The 15876-nt window shown below is 43.2% G+C and overlaps 1 protein-coding gene across 1 annotated transcript; it reads left to right on the forward strand.

Moving 5' to 3' along the window:
• Positions 1 to 1327: 1327 nt before the first annotated feature.
• kcnj19b (potassium inwardly rectifying channel subfamily J member 19b) lies at positions 1328 to 15876 on the forward strand. Its single transcript, XM_042083401.1, has 3 exons — positions 1328 to 2454; positions 12936 to 13152; positions 13994 to 15876. The coding sequence occupies exons 1-3, from the start codon at positions 1789 to 1791 to the stop codon at positions 14704 to 14706; spliced, it is 1596 nt and encodes a 531-aa protein (XP_041939335.1). The 5' UTR covers positions 1328 to 1788; the 3' UTR covers positions 14707 to 15876.

Below are 15876 nucleotides of genomic sequence, written 5' to 3' on the forward strand. Positions count from 1 at the left end.
TGTAAAGGATGTGTGCAGTGTTGTCCGTGTTATGTTGGTCTGTTTGTGCAACATCCAGCTCTCCACAACCATCACAAAGGTTCCAGAGTTGTTATCAGCATTTCACGTTTTTGTTTAGTTTCTCATAAATATCACTCACTTTAATGTTGCTGCTCCAGCAGATGGCTGCAAAGGAAATTGCAATTGCCCGAGAGAAACAAAATGCAACATTATGTTTTGCAGAATTGCATTGGCTACAAATTATGAACACAAAATATGGTTGATTTTTTCCCTACAAATCCCTTTTCCCTATAAATACATCCAGATTATATTATGTAGTGAATTACTCTTTGGCAGTTTTAAAATATAAAATATTTTAACTTGCTCAGGTATATAGGTACACTGGTTCTGTAATGAACTAATCTTCTAGTTCAATTGTAAAAACAGTAACACTAAACAAAAACAACAACAAAGAAAACTAACAGGAAACTCACTGCCAAAATGGCCACAGCAATGAAGACGAAGGACTGAAGAATTTGGTATTTGTTAGTTAGAGAACCCAACATGAGTGCGGAGGGGGTGGGCCTGGGACAGCAGATATCAGTGTTGAGCCTTTTGGAGGTGTCATGGGTCTAATTCAATGAAACACAAATGAAGGAAGGTGCCTGCATGATAACCCCAGTGAAATGCTCTTGAAGGCTGTTCTGTTGGGGATGTTCTTTGCCCACAAAGGTTGCTTTGTAGATAATTTGGTTTTTGATGGTAAATAGGCCTGGCTGTCAGTAGTTTTGGTAGGCTATGTGTGAAAAAAAGGTATGCGTTAGAAAAAAACACATAATCATAATCATATTTTTTGCAATATGTTTGTTATGTATGGCCTAAGGAGTGATTTTGACTGGAACTTGCATTGAGGAGATGAATAGCTGTTGTTGTGAATCGTTTTTTCTTTTCTTTCCCATCATGTCCAAGATGAAAAGATGTCAAATTGATAGGATGTCAAAGTGTGGCATGATCGCTTGGTATGTTAAGAACCAAGAAAAGAAACTGGAATTGTGAAAATTACACTGCAAAAATAGGTCCGATCTGATGTGCCACAAAGCTGCCAGATCTGCATATTAAAACACAGTGACAACGGTATGAAAATGTAATATAGTTCCAAATGAAACCTATCAAGTGCACAATTGGTGACTCTTAGGTAGATGGCGCCATCGACATGGGTACATGGGCAACCTCAGCCTCGATCGAGATCCCAAGTCGCTTAGCTCTGCTCTGCCTGTGGGGTACCTGATTGGTTTGGGTAAAGACTAGCACACAATATGCCCATCCTCCCCCCACAACTACTCTCATATACGCCAACGATCGCATAGTCCACAAGAACTGGCAGAGAGTGCCGCAGTTTGTCATACTTTTTTGTATTTCTTAATAGCGCACTGGTGACCCTGACAGACTATCGGAGTGCCGATCGTTACGCACGAGAGAGACTACCGGACAGTTTTGTCATGTGCAGTTTGAATGTTAGTAAATTGTACTTGAGAGAAACGGCAACTGCTGCTCTAACATAGGCTATTATTATGTCTGCGACAAAAAGTTATGGAGTGAAGTAACCATTGTGCAAGGACTTTGCGTAAAGCGCTCAGCGCGACGTTGCATTTCATTTTTGCTTCTCTTCCTTAAGATTTTGCCTAACATCTCAAGAGGAGAGCAACCTTTTCTGTTATAGTTGAAGATGTCAGCAATTGAGAGACAGTGAGTTGTTGTTTTCCTACAAAAAATAACCAGGCACACGAATCGGGCAACAACTGTGAGATTATGTCTGCGATTAGAAGGAAATTTGGAGAGGACTACCAGGTGGTCAATACCAACCAAGCAGTCGGTTTCACTGCTCCAGCCAAACGGAAACGCCAGCGGTTCGTGGACAAGAACGGACGCTGCAATGTCCAGCATGGTAACCTTGGCGGCGAGACCAGCAGATACATATCGGATCTCTTCACAACACTCGTGGACTTGAAGTGGCGATGGAACCTATTGATTTTTCTCTTAACTTACACCGTTGCTTGGCTCATAATGGCATTTATGTGGTGGATCATCGCGTACATTCGCGGGGACATAAACCACGGGCACGACGAGTCATACACCCCGTGCGTCGCCAACGTGTACAACTTTCCTTCGGCTTTCTTATTCTTCATCGAGACTGAAGCGACCATCGGTTACGGTTACCGATACATAACAGAGAAGTGCCCAGAGGGAATCATCCTTTTCCTCTTCCAGTCGCTGCTCGGCTCCATCGTTGACGCGTTCCTCATCGGCTGCATGTTCATCAAGATGTCCCAGCCGAAGAAGCGGGCGGAGACACTGATGTTCAGCCAGGACGCGGTCATCTCGCAGCGGGACGGCAAACTCTGCCTCATGTTCCGCGTGGGAAACTTGCGAAACAGCCACATGGTGTCGGCACAGATCCGGTGCAAACTTATCAAGGTAGGTAAAATGCGCAGCGCATCAGAGGACAATACCATATAAAGCTTGTGCGCAATTTGTGTCCCCTCCATGTGTAAATTGTGTACATTAAATTCTGGATCTGTCTGTGTGGTGGTGCGTGTGTGTGTGTGTGTGTGTGTGTGTGTGTGTGTTGTGTGCAGTGCGGAACATGCAGGGGGGGGTAATCAAATGAATGAAGGCGTCCAGCATCATTCTCTGTAATAAAGCAAGAGTGATCTGATTGAATGTTGGTACATGTCATGCTTAGATGGATTTACATTCAGGTGCAGTTGTTCCTGTGAGTGTGTGAAAGAAACAAATAAAGAGAGTTAGTGTGTGTGTGTGTGTGTGTGTGTGTGTGTGTGTGTGTGTGTGTGTGAGTGAGTGAGTGAGTGAGTGAGTGAGTGAGTGTGTGTGTGTGTGTGTGTGTGTGTGCACGCGCGCACATGTGAAAGAGGGGGATAGAGACAGTGAGCAAAAGAGAGTTGGGAGACAACCAACAACACCAAAATTGACTAACAGGAGCTGGCTTCTAATAAGTGTGGATTTGTTGGACGGTGATCTGCCTCCCCCCGGCATTGAGCTACACTGGATGTGATGAGATGGGAGAGAGATGGTGTAGATACACCTCATTCTTACCTGTCAGCACCAGGCCCTGTAATGAGGCCTCAGCCTTGATAGATGTTTCCCATGTCCTCCCAGCACACCCAGTGAAAGGTGTGTTGAAGCTAACCTGAGGGACCACATCAAGCTTACCGAGAAGGGGAGGATGTGTTTCTTACAAAACAGTTCCGATTGGGGGCGGGGGGGGGGTTTGGCAGTGAAGCATGTAATGACAACATGTGGACAAAGCTTGTGGGAGTTTTTTTATGTGGAATTGGAAACTAATGACTAAAACAAAATCATATGATATGATTGTAACAAAAAAGTATGGTTTTATTGCTTTACTTACACACAGCCCAAAACTACAAAGCCACCATAAACAATTGTTTGTCTGGGGTAATTCATTCTCATCTGCTTGAGTACACAGCACAAGCAGTGCATCTTGTCCCTTGAGCTCTATAAATCCGTTAGTCCGCTTGACAAATAACTCATACATAAATAGCCATCAGAAGATGTGTTTGCTCCAGACATATGCTTCTAAGCGCAGCAGGCAGAATCACTCCAGTAATAAATCATTTAATATTGCTTTAAAGGCATCGCATTTTACTTTTATTTACTAATGGTTCAAAATAGCTCTAATGGCCGTTTGTTTCGGATGAGTGTGACAGTTTGAACCATGGTGTCTCTGAAGCGGATTGCTGTTAAGAGATGTACCCTTTTATTTTGTAGACAGCATGAGCAGACTTGATTCTGCTGCTGGCTTAGGTTCAGTGGGACTGAATGGACCATGGGTTCGGTTCAAACTCAGCAGTATTATGTTGCCTTTGGAAGAATGATAAAGAGAAAGATAAAGACAGAGAGAGAGAGAGAGAGAGAAGAAAAGCTGGGATACGACATATAGCCCAAGGTCATTCGTATTTACATGTTAAGTATGCACAAACAGCAAAACATGCAGTACCGTTCAAATCAGGCAAGAGTCAAAATACCCCCGCCCCTCGTGATTTATTAAATCTCTCTTGATCTTTATAAATAGTTGGTGATTCCCCCAAGAGCACCACTGCGCAGAAAGAAGTTGAATAACCAATCACATTTCACTCCGTGTTCTACAGTAGTATCTCTATGTATGTGACAAATACAAGTCTTTGACTCCAGGTGAGATCCACACACACACACACAAGCACACTTTCCATTCTCTGTTTCAGTGGATAGAGTGAGGCAGGGTCAAGGTTTCTCCGTTTCTTAGCTGTCTGTCAAGAGGGGAGGTAGCCTTGAGTTTTCCTGTCTCCAGAAGTTGGCCTCTTCACCTGAATTCACTCTGGAGCCTCTGTGTTACTAATGCAAGGTTGTTATGGTATATCAGTCTGTATAGTATACATTTATTGGGTGGCAGTGGCTCAGGAGGTAGAGGAGTCGCCCAGTAACTGTCAAGGTTGCCGGTTTGAACCTAACTCCTCCTGACTCAAAAATTGCTCCTGAAGTGCAGGTTGGCGCCTTGCATGGCAGATTCCGCCATCGGTGTATGAATGTGTAATTTAGATTAGATTAGATTATATTCGATTAAACTTTACTGCCATTGTGCAGAGTACAAGTACAAAGACAACAAAATGCAGTTTGCTAACCAGAAGTCTAAAAAAGCAGAAAAGTGCAATGTGATATACAAAGTATAGACAGGTGGTGCATAGGCAGGACAAGATATATAGTTCAGTGCAGACAGTAGTATACAGTTGGTTTACAGAAGGTGGTTTAGAGTAATATAAATTAAACTAGAAATGCAATTCCAAGGAATTACCAGTGCATGAAAATGCTAAAGTTGTGATGTAAAATATCATGTATAGTTAAAACAGATAATACAGAGATGGTTACTACGGTGATGCTAGGATAGACATGGTGGTTGCATAGCTTAATAAAAGTTGATAGTTTAAAAGTAGACTGTTTAAAAACTGAATGTAGATAGTTTAAAAGTTGTTGATAGACAGTAGATAGTTTAAAAGTTGTTGATAGACAGCTAGTTTCATAGATAGTTTAATGATAATTTAAAAGTAGACCGTTTAAAAGTTGAAGGTAAATAGTTTAAAAGTTGTTGACAGACTGGAAGTTTAATGAATGTTGATATTCAAATAGTTTAATGGCTGTGTATAGGTAGATATTTGACGATTACTGAAAGTTGGAATGGCTCTAATGTTTGCTAGCAGTTATGCTAAGATTTTTAACTATGCTAACCATGCTACTTAGCTAATGTTTTATAGCAGTGCTAGCAATGCTAACATGCTAACCATGCTACTTAGCTAACTAACGCTTTCTAGCAGTTTAATGAATGTTGATATTCAAATAGTTTAATGGCTGTGTATAGGTAGATATTTGACGATAACTGAAAGTTGGAATGGCTCTGATGTTTGCTAGCAGTTATGCTAAGATTTTTAACTATGCTAACCATGCTACTTAGCTAAGGTTTTATAGTACCATGCTACTTAGCTAACTTAGCTAACGTTTTCTAGCAGTTTTGATAAACATGCTAACTATGCTAGCAATGGTAACTATGCTAACCATGCTACTTAGCTAACTTAACTAATGTTTTCTAGCAGTTTTGCTAAACATGCTAACTATGCTAGCAATGTTAACATGCTAACTATGTTAACCATGTGACTTAGCTAACCTAGCTTATCATTTTTAGTAGCTATGCTAACAATGCTAACTAGCATGCTAACAATGTTAACATGCTAACTATGTTAATTATGTGACTTAGCTAACCTAGCTAATCATTTTTAGTAGTTATGCTAACTATGCTAACTAGCATGCTAACAATGCTAACTATGCTAACCATGTTACTTAGCTAACTTAGCTAATCATTTTTAACAGTTTTACTAAAAATGCTAACTAGCATGCTAACAATGCTAACTATGCTAACCATGTTACTTAGCTAACTTAGCTAGGCATTTTTAGCAGTTTTGCTAAAAATGCTAAAAATGTTAACAATGGTAGCAATGCTAACCATGCTAACTAGCTACAGTGGGTAGGAGTCATAGTTGATGACAAGTAACAATTACAATGGCTGAACAGTTAACAAGTTCAGTAGTTTAAAGGGTTAAATGGTTTAATAGTGAAATATTGTAGTGAGGACTTTTATTTTGAAACAGTTTTTGGCAGAGGAAGCAGTTGAACAGGATGTGTAGTCTTAATAGGGCCAGTTTGTATGCTTAAAGCCTGAGACTGGCAGTTGATCCAGGTGGCCTGAACACCTGCCATAGGATTCTAATTGCTTAATGGCCGTATTATGATGTCATAATCGGCAATGTTAAGTCTATGGGGATTTTTAAAAAGTTTTTCTTTAATAGTTTAAAAAGTATAAAAGTTTCAAAGTTGAAAAGACATAGCAGCTTGGTTCGTTTGAAGACCTACGTTACAAAGTTTGAACAAAGTTTCTGAGTTAAACTGTTCAAGAGAAATTGTGTACGGAAAAAGTGGTAAGCGGAATAATAATAAGAAGTTGTTGTTGTTGTTGCTGTTGCCTTGGAAGAACAGTACAGTGCATTTTCATGCACTGTAATAAATTAAAAATGAAGGTAAAGTGTTTTGAGTGGAAAAAGGTACTATATAAAAGCAGTCAATTTACTATTTATTATAAACAATATAATATGCTTCTTCTTTTCATACTCATGCTGCCAGGCAGCATAAAAAACAAGGTATTCAGATAAACACTCAAACAAGGAACACTCAGTAATAAACAGTTATTCTGAGGCACTCACAAGGAATATTAAAAAGCCTTTATTTTAAACTTGGCTATCCATTAAAAGATTTTGGCTTTTTAATTTATATTCCTTGTGAGTGCCTCAGAATTACTGTTTATTTCAGAAACATTTTGGATCTCCAAGCCGAAGAGCACCAGAGGAATAGACATCTCAACACCCAAGCAGCACTCCTAGTAACTCGTTTGTGGACCTAAGGAACACTCAGTACTTCCAAACACTACACCTACTTCAGTTGCAGCCATCTACATGCATGATACAGTATCGGCTGATAGATTTATTTATTTCCCTTGTGGAGAGAAAGAGAGAGAGACTACATAGTGAAGAGTTGGCAAAAAACAGGAAAGAGATAGATAGAGTGATGGAGAAGGAGAGAAAGTGTGATTAAGAAGAAACAGAAAAAGTGGTAGAACAAACAGAATGAGGAAATGTAGGATGACTGACAGATGGAGCACCCTGCACTGTCGTCCGCAATGAGTCCCAGGCAACAGAGTGTGTGTATGTGTGTGTGTGTGTGTAGTGTAGTGAGAGAGAGAGTGATTCTGACACTGTGTGAGAGAGAAGGAGCAACTCTGCATACGAGAGAAATGAGAAATAGAGGGGAAGGAGTATGTGTGTGTGTGTGTGTGTTTGCTTGTGTGTGTGTGTGTGTGTGCATACTGTCATAAAAAACAAGAGTTTGTCTGCTGGGATGCGCGCCTATGTATCTCACATGACAGGTGACAGATCTCAGCAGCTCATTCGGCCCATGCTCCTCTCCACATCCACTGTCCTGCAACACAACACCCTTAAACAACAACAACAACAACACCTGCAAAGATGCAATGCTCTGAATCCTCCCTCAAGCAAGCATCAGCAGTGGCATGAGAAACATCCCAATATCTCTCTGGCTGGCTAGTCTGCAGCGTAAGCACTATGTCTCAGGCCAGTGATTTAGCCCCCGCCTTCTCTCCTCATCCTTCCCTCCGACTCTTCCATCCTTCTCTCTGTCTCTTACCATCTCTCCCTCCTTCCTCTTCTTCTGGTCCTCCTCTCCAACTCCCTCCATCCTCTGGTGTGCTGGAGATAAGGCAGGTGAGGCTGGGTGAGAGTCAGGGTTGGTTAGGTTGTTGGAGGCGGGGTTATTTTATTTATTTATTTCCTTGTTTTGGTTTGGTTTGTTTATCTATTTATTTCCCAGCCAAGGTGCATTATCTGAAGCAGGGCAGAAAAAATAAAAGAACTGATCGGGGGGTTGGGTGGTTGAGGCTGAGGTTCCGCTTGTGAGGATTCCACAGGCTGTAGGTAGAGGACGGCGTTGTTGTGGGGGTTGTGTGTGTGGGGGGGGGGGGGGCAATTTGGCTGAGGGATTGTGGTGTGCTAGAATTCAAATGAACAAATGAAAAAAAGTAAATCTGAACCTTATCATGTAAATGAAGAACTTTCGTATTCTGCAAGCTTCAGACATTGACACATCTTAGCAAGTGTGAAGAATGAACGCATGGGGACTGAATGAGAAAGAAATACTTGTGCTTTAATGTAGAGGCTCATTCCCTGATATAGTAAGTCCCTTTGTGATTTCCGTTCTGCAGTGAGCGTTGCATTTTGTACAGTTCACTGCAGCAAAAAATGCATTCTCCAGGGATATGTTGCAAAGTATATATAAATATATGCAGATATTGCATCAGAGCGAGATTGAAGTTAATGTTTTCTGCACTGAATCATCAGTGCCTTCATTTTGGTTAATTTCCTGACACAGGTTGCACTCATTATCTCGCATTAAGCAATTGTGATTAGCAGCACACAATATTTACTGGTGTAGGTGGGTGTCTGTCAGATGTGTGTGTGTGTGTGTGTGTGTGTGTTTGTGTGTGTGTGTGTGTGTGTGTGTTTAATTAGTTTATTAGTTTATTTGTCAGGGACCATGCACAGTTCAATCCCTGTACCAGAGTTAGCTATACTATTTACATCTCTGGTCAAATTTACATCTGTGGTTTACATGTGTGTGTCTGCATTCTCATGTATCCTATTTTGTGTGTTCTCATGTGTGTACAGTATGTAAGTATGCTGAATACATGGCCAGGTTAGGCATGAGCACAGTGAAAATGACAGATTCCCTGTGGGTGGTGGTGTTAGTCTATGTGTGTGAGTGAGTATTTGTGTGTGTGTGTGTGTGTGTACTCTATGTATGTGATTGTGTGCACGCCTATGAGTGTGTGTGATAGAGTAAATGCGTGACTGAGAATATGAATATGTGTGTGTGTGTGTGTGTGTGTGTGTGTGTGTGTGAAATGTGAAAGAACATTCTGGAAAGTGTGTGTTTTCGGGGGAGGGGGGCGCAAGGGCGGAGGAGTGCACAGCGGGCGGCGGCAAGAGGTGGTGAGGAGGAGGAGGTGAAGGACATGAATAAATATCACCTGAGGTCCCACGCTGGGCCTCCAGCTCTAGAGGGGTGAGCGGGATATCTCGGCTCCTCCATGCATTCCCATGCCCTCTCATAGGCTCCACGGGCTTCCCAGCCACCTTGGGGAACCCAGCTCCATACTGCCTTACAGCTTCTAGCTGAGTGGAGTCTGCTTTGAAGATGGAGATTTGAACACTGCCTGTCAGAAACACTTTGATTTTTTTCTTCTTTGTGTGTGTGTGTGTGTGTGTCTGTTTGGCACTTTTCTTCACATCCCCCACTCATGCTTCCTCTCCCCCTCTCTTTTTTTCTTTCTGTCTCATACATCTATTCTCTATCTATTTATCTATCTATCTCTCTCTCTCTCTCTCTGTTTCTCACACACACACCCTTCCCACACTCTTCCCTGTTTCATCATTCATGTCTCACTCACCTCTCACTCATTCACATCTGCCACACCACCTACCTATCTTTTTTTAATACTCTCCACATAAAACATGCTGAGTGGAGTTTTCTTTCCTCTCCATAAAATGAACAGCCATTGCCCTGAGGTGTGTCTAATTAAGCATGCTTCATTCTCTGGCCCTTATTTTACATCAGAGTCATCAGAAGTTAAAGCACAGTCCATGGTTAGGAATAGCAATACGAATTCTGATTCACTGTGTCCAGAGCCATTCACAGGGGACATCTTTATCCAATGGGACTCCCAAAATGATATGTAGGCCTAGGTGAGGTAACTGAATAGCAATGATATGAAAGACATGAATCAAAAGTATAAAACCTGTAGCCATTGACAGCGGCCAGTCATTGTCTTTTTGGAGTGGTCATTAGACATATTTATCGGACCTCAGAATGTTCTGAAGGCCAGTTAGATAGATAGATAGATAGATACTTTATTAATCCCCAGGGGGAAATTCAAGTTTATGTTAATGGAACATCAGCATTCTGAAGAGTTAACATTGTATTAGTTGTGTTATGTAAATAAACTTGCCTCACTTTATTGGTGAGTGGCGTACTGACAAGCACCTCTACAGTGCCACCATGGCAGAGACCCATACTGACCTGCTCCGTGTGGGTTCCTCTCAGAGACCGTATGGGGAGGCGGTCAGTGTTGACTCACTGCTGCCGGGTGAAATGTCCCGACACACACACACATATTCACACACACACACACACACAGACACTTTTTTTTAATTTTTATCGAGAACGGCACGGTGAGCGTGTAGCCCGGTCTGTTCACCATCTGTGTCCTGAAAGTGTCAGCTCAGGCCATTGCACCATCCGTGCAACAGGGCTTGGGAACGCTAAACTAAACTCTCTACCACAGACAGACATGCCGAATCCAGAGAGGAGGAGGACAGAGCATTCTAAAGGAGCTTGGTCGCTTTCTCTGAGTTGACTTTGATCAGCTACATTCTGTGTCTGCGTACAGAATACAAGCAGTAACAATATTCATCCTTTTACAACGCTTTTACAACACAAGTTTTAGTTGAAGAATTAAAGCAAAATACAATGACAGACATGAGGATTAATGGATCATGTCTTAAAGCTGTGGATTTGATGTCTGTCTCGTTTGGTCATCAACAGCCAGACAAACAGATACCCTGTCTCTGCTGAATGACTAATGAAAGCTAAGTAGATGTGGGCTTGGACTCTGTACTGGATGGGAAACCTCTTGGTAAAACAAAGTTGCTGCTGGAAGTGGTGTTGGTGATTTAGTAACAGACAGTCTGACCTCTTGTCATAAGACAGTCACAATGCCCCAGTACAGTGACGGGGACAGCGGGCTCCTTCAGATGAGACGTTAAAGCAAAGTCCTTTTAGGCAAGTCCCTCCACTCGGTGGTCATATTGCAACATTTTTTGGGCAGTTTTCGGGCATCTATTTCGGAAGAAATGCGCATTCGTAATAGCCTAGAAATCTAGACGCGCCCCTAGCGGCCGCAAATTACATTTGCTGTCAGGGCTAGTCTAGCAACTCTCCGTTGGCTTGTGAGCTCCAGAAATCAAAACTTAATCAGGCCAATGACATTGTGTATAGAGTCGTTAGGTGGGCTTAACATAATGATTGATGGCAGAGTTGCAACGGTTTGGCTTGAATTCCCTGCTACTTGAAAACAAATAAGATGGATGTTGCTGCTGGCGAACAGTGTGACACGAGTTAAGCTTTTATTAAGTAGGCAAACGTTTGAACTAGCCAACTAGCTCCGCTGGTGGGAAACACATTGGACTCATAGCGCTGCCGCTGTCCTATTGCGTGCAGAGGGAATTTGAAAGACAACTGATTATCCCGCCCCTCGGACTGAGCACTGCGAACGGTGTTTGCCCAGACCCTACATTTTAATGTGGGCCTGGCTCGTCAGGCTACATTCGTAAGGCTTCACTACACCAAACTTGCTCCAGCGGCGAGATCAAAACACATGATTGGCACAATGTCTTCACAACACACCATATGATTGGCTCAATGTATTCACATCACACCACATGATTGGCTCAATGTATTGACATGTAGACATTTTGCCACGGAAGGTGTGGGATATGTGTAGACAACTGCGTTACAAATTAACCCCATGCATTTCTATGGAGGATTTTTTGAGTGCTGTGTCTCCTCATTAGAAAGTCGCTGGTTAAAGCAAAGTCCTGACCCCACTGAGGTTAATGAAAGATCCAATGGCACTTATCACAAAGAGTAGGGGGTTAACTGGTGTCCTGGCTAAATTCCCAACCTGGCTCAGTCATTTCATCTCCCTAATCAGCCGCTAAGTGTAATTGGCTGATTCATTCTCTCACTCTCCACCTCAAGCTGGTATATGTGATGAGCGTTCTGGTACAAAATGTCTGTCATGTTTCACCCAGGTGGGTGCTACACATTGGTAGTGGTGGTAGTAGTGAGGTTCTAGCCTGATATCAGACTCAAGTACTTTGTTGAAGAGAGTCTGGGTAGTCTCCATTTGGAAATGTTTCCAATCATTGTCATGGTATCATTGGTCCAGCTTAACCAATCACATTGATTAGAGATTCTTAAAGTTACTTCCTACTTCGTCTAACCTAGCCTAACCTTCACAAACTAATAAACAGCATCGGCAGTCAGGAAACAATATATTTACCTTTACTGCATAAAATTACAGTTTGCAGTCGTTTCTGCTACCGTTTACGTCTGCTCTTTTGATTTTCACACTAATAGCATCCTCTCTCATTGCTGATTGGCCCACCAACCTGGTCAATGAGATGAAAATGAGCTGAGACACAGGTGGGCAGGGCCAGGCCTCTGAGGTTCCCCCTTCACTGTAAAATACTTACTAGATATATAAATATGATGTTGTTCTCTTCTGCTCAATGTCATTTACCTGTCTCACCTCACAGATTAAGTCATAAATGGTAACATTTTATTTCATGTCTCTTTCTCTCTCTGTCCCCCATCTCTCTTCTTCCATCTCTCTTTTTTCTTTTCCACTCAATACGCCCTCTTTTCCTCCATCTCTCTCTCCCCCTCCATCTCTCTTCCTCCATCTCTCTTTTTTCTTTTTCTCTCAATACACCCTCTCTCTTTTTTCTTTTACTCCATCTCTCTCTCTCCCCCCTCCATCTCTCTCCCCATCTCTCTTTTTTCTTTTTCTCTCTATACTCCCTCTTTTCTTCCATCTCTCTTTATCTCCCCCTCCATCTCTCTCTTACTCTATCTCTCTTTTTTCTTTTCCTCCATCTCTCTCTCTCTCTCTCTCTCTCTCTCTCTCTCTCTCTCTCTCTCTCTAGTCTCGTCAGACCCCTGAGGGGGAGTTCCTGCCGCTGGACCAGCGCGAGCTTGACGTGGGCTTTGGGACGGGTGCAGACCAGCTCTTCCTCGTGTCGCCGCTCACCATCTGCCACGAGATCAATCCCAAGAGCCCCTTCTTCGACCTGTCCAAGCGCTCGCTGATGAACGAGCAGTTCGAGATTGTCGTCATTCTGGAGGGCATTGTTGAGACCACAGGTGAGGGGGATTGAGTGGCTGCGGCACACCTGAATCTGCATAGGATGCAGAGATGTACAAAATTGGATGAGTAAACTGGTGGCAAAGTAACCCCCCCCCCCCCCCCCCCCCCAAACACACACAGACACACACACAAAGCTGAAAACTTAACACATAATAACCTCTGATACTTGTGAAAACCTTAATAACACATTCCACCGTCAAAAAACCTCCCGAATGAACAGTTTAACAAGTGCTGTCAGGTGCAGGAAAATAGCAAAACACATCCTTTAAAAAATAGGTGCGGCAATTAAGGTGTCTCACCATAATTGCTTTAATAATCACACTATGATAGGATTTGTGCTTCATACCTCTTATCATCCACTCCAAACAGGCATTTAGTTGGACCCACCCACCAGGGTCCATTAGTCTCTTTCTCTCAGCCTTTCTCTCTCTCTCTTCTATTCTCTCCCTTTCTCTTCATGTCAAGGCAGCACGCATGTTTTGGATTCCAGGTATTAAATGTTCTAATGGTTTAATGGCATGATAAGGGTTAATGGTTAAACAAACCAGAGTTTGTTGCCTCTCACGGTCTCTCCCACTGGCACTGTATCTGTTCATCTCTCTCTCTCTCTCTCTCTCTCTCTCTTATTGGGCTTTGTTAGTTTGACCTTAATATATTCGGCACAACAAATAAATAAAGTGTCCCTACAAAAGAAATAATCTCAAAGTGTTTTATTGGCATGACAAATACACACTTGCATAGCCAAAGCTGTTATTCTTATTCTGACCACCCTCTCCCTCCCTCTCTCTTTCTCTCTCTCTCTTTCTCCCTACCCCTCTCTATCTCTCTGTTTCTCAGGTATGACATGTCAGGCCCGTACGTCCTACACGGAGGACGAGGTGCTGTGGGGTCACCGCTTCCTGCCCGTCATGTCCTTGGAGGACGGCTTCTTCCGGGTCGACTACTCCCAGTTCCACAACACGTTTGAGGTCAACACGCCGCCACTCAGCGTCAAGGAGCAGGAGGAGAACACCTCTTTGCCCTCTCCGGCGCCCATCACACCCCTGTCCCCGAGCTTTGGGGAAACGCGGGGTCGCCGTGAGCGCATCTTCTCCCTGGGCGGGGTCTCCCACTTCGAAGAGCAGGGGCTCGGCGGGGGGAGGCTCCCCAGTAAGCTTCAGAGGATGAGCTCTAGGAATGGGAAAGAGAGTCTGAGACCTGGTGGAGGAGGAGGAGGAGGAGGTGGAGGTGGAGGAGCGCCACCCACGGAGAAGGCGTACAGCACGGGCGACCTGCCCCTAAGGGTCCAACGCCTTGGTTCCATCCCGTGCCAGCCGGCGGAGGCTGAGGAGCAGCTGAAGCTTCAGCTACGGGCGGTGGTCAAGCCCGGTTCAGAGACGCACCCCTCTGGTGGTGGGGGTGGCGTCAGCGGCGGGGGGGAGAGGGGGGAGCACGACCAGCACAGACTCCCGCTGGCCTCCGTGCCCAGCCCCAACCCCATGGCCACTGCAGGGGGCCGCCCGGAGGACAACTTGCCTGCGAAACTGCGCAGGATGAACGCAGACCGCTAGTCTTGGAGTCTTGGAAGAGTGAACTCTGACCCTTGGCTCATCAGTGGGTGACCAAGCGGGACATTTAAGCAATCAACAAATCAGCAGGGCCCCCCCCTCCACTCACACACACACACACGCACACACACACACACACACACACACACACACACAAATAAGAAATGAGTCATTTGGAATTTAACTGTGATATATTATTTCCTGACCTTTTTCTTGATTTCCACTTTTTAGTACACTCAGTACTAAGTACGCTCTCTGTCACACTTTCTGTCCATCCTTTTGCTACTACAGCTATTATAGTAAATGACTATTTAAATGTCATGGTATGCTTTTTACTCTAAGACAACATTCAGTACATTAGCGCCTTTAGAGCTTGAAACTGCAGTGCATCTGTATTCATTTGGAGGCTAACATGCTCCCAGAGGGGGAAGAGCTATACTGTGTTGTTGGTGTATTTGTACTGCTGCCAGCTGAATCAATGGGAGCCCATTTTTCAGTTCATTTGCGATATTTTGCACACTGACAGGGGACCCATCCAAAACTAATTTTCAACCAATTTTGTGGTCCTTTTCCCTCTAGTGCCATGAGCAAGTCTTACATTCCTACTTTTTATCGACATTTTATCTACAATATAGAGGATTTAGACCTTTAATTATGGATACCTTTAATTAGGAGAGCACACCTTTTAATAAAACATGTAATATTTTACTCCAGTATCAGAACTTCATATGAACATATATTAATTTAGTAGATGCTTTTAGCCAAACCAAGCTAAGGTGCAGCGAAGATATAGATTGTAATTAGAGTGAGAGGTTCCTGGTTAAGGACCCTATGATATTGATGTGGTTATTATCTTGCTCTACTTGGAGTAAGACACACTTAAAGGGGCTATATGTAGAACTCTGTTGAATTTGTGTTGTCTTCAACGCATCAGCGGCACTCTTACTGACTTGCATTGTGTTCGATACAGTGCCACTGAGGTCCAAACTAGCATTGCAAGAGAGACGGTCCGCCTCCGGTTCTTTATCATGCTAGCTTTAGAGGATATCTGGACAGCACAGAGCATCTAAAGGGGTTTTTGAGATTATGTCAAAATGGTTATTTCTTCACATTCTGTTGATATTTTTTTTTTTGTAATTTGTAAATGTTGTAAACTAAAAACAATACACGTAG

Source organism: Alosa sapidissima, chromosome 24 (assembly GCF_018492685.1).
Source record: "Alosa sapidissima isolate fAloSap1 chromosome 24, fAloSap1.pri, whole genome shotgun sequence".
NCBI lineage: Eukaryota > Metazoa > Chordata > Actinopteri > Clupeiformes > Clupeidae > Alosa > Alosa sapidissima.

Coding starts and splice junctions, on each gene's coding strand:
- kcnj19b (XM_042083401.1), top strand. CDS start 1,789: ATGTCTGCGATTAGAAGGAAATTTGGAGAGGACTACCAGGTGGTCAAT. Junction 2,455..12,935: donor TCCGGTGCAAACTTATCAAG/GTAGGTAAAATG, acceptor CTCTCTCTCTAG/TCTCGTCAGACCCCTGAGGG. Junction 13,153..13,993: donor GGGCATTGTTGAGACCACAG/GTGAGGGGGATT, acceptor TCTGTTTCTCAG/GTATGACATGTCAGGCCCGT.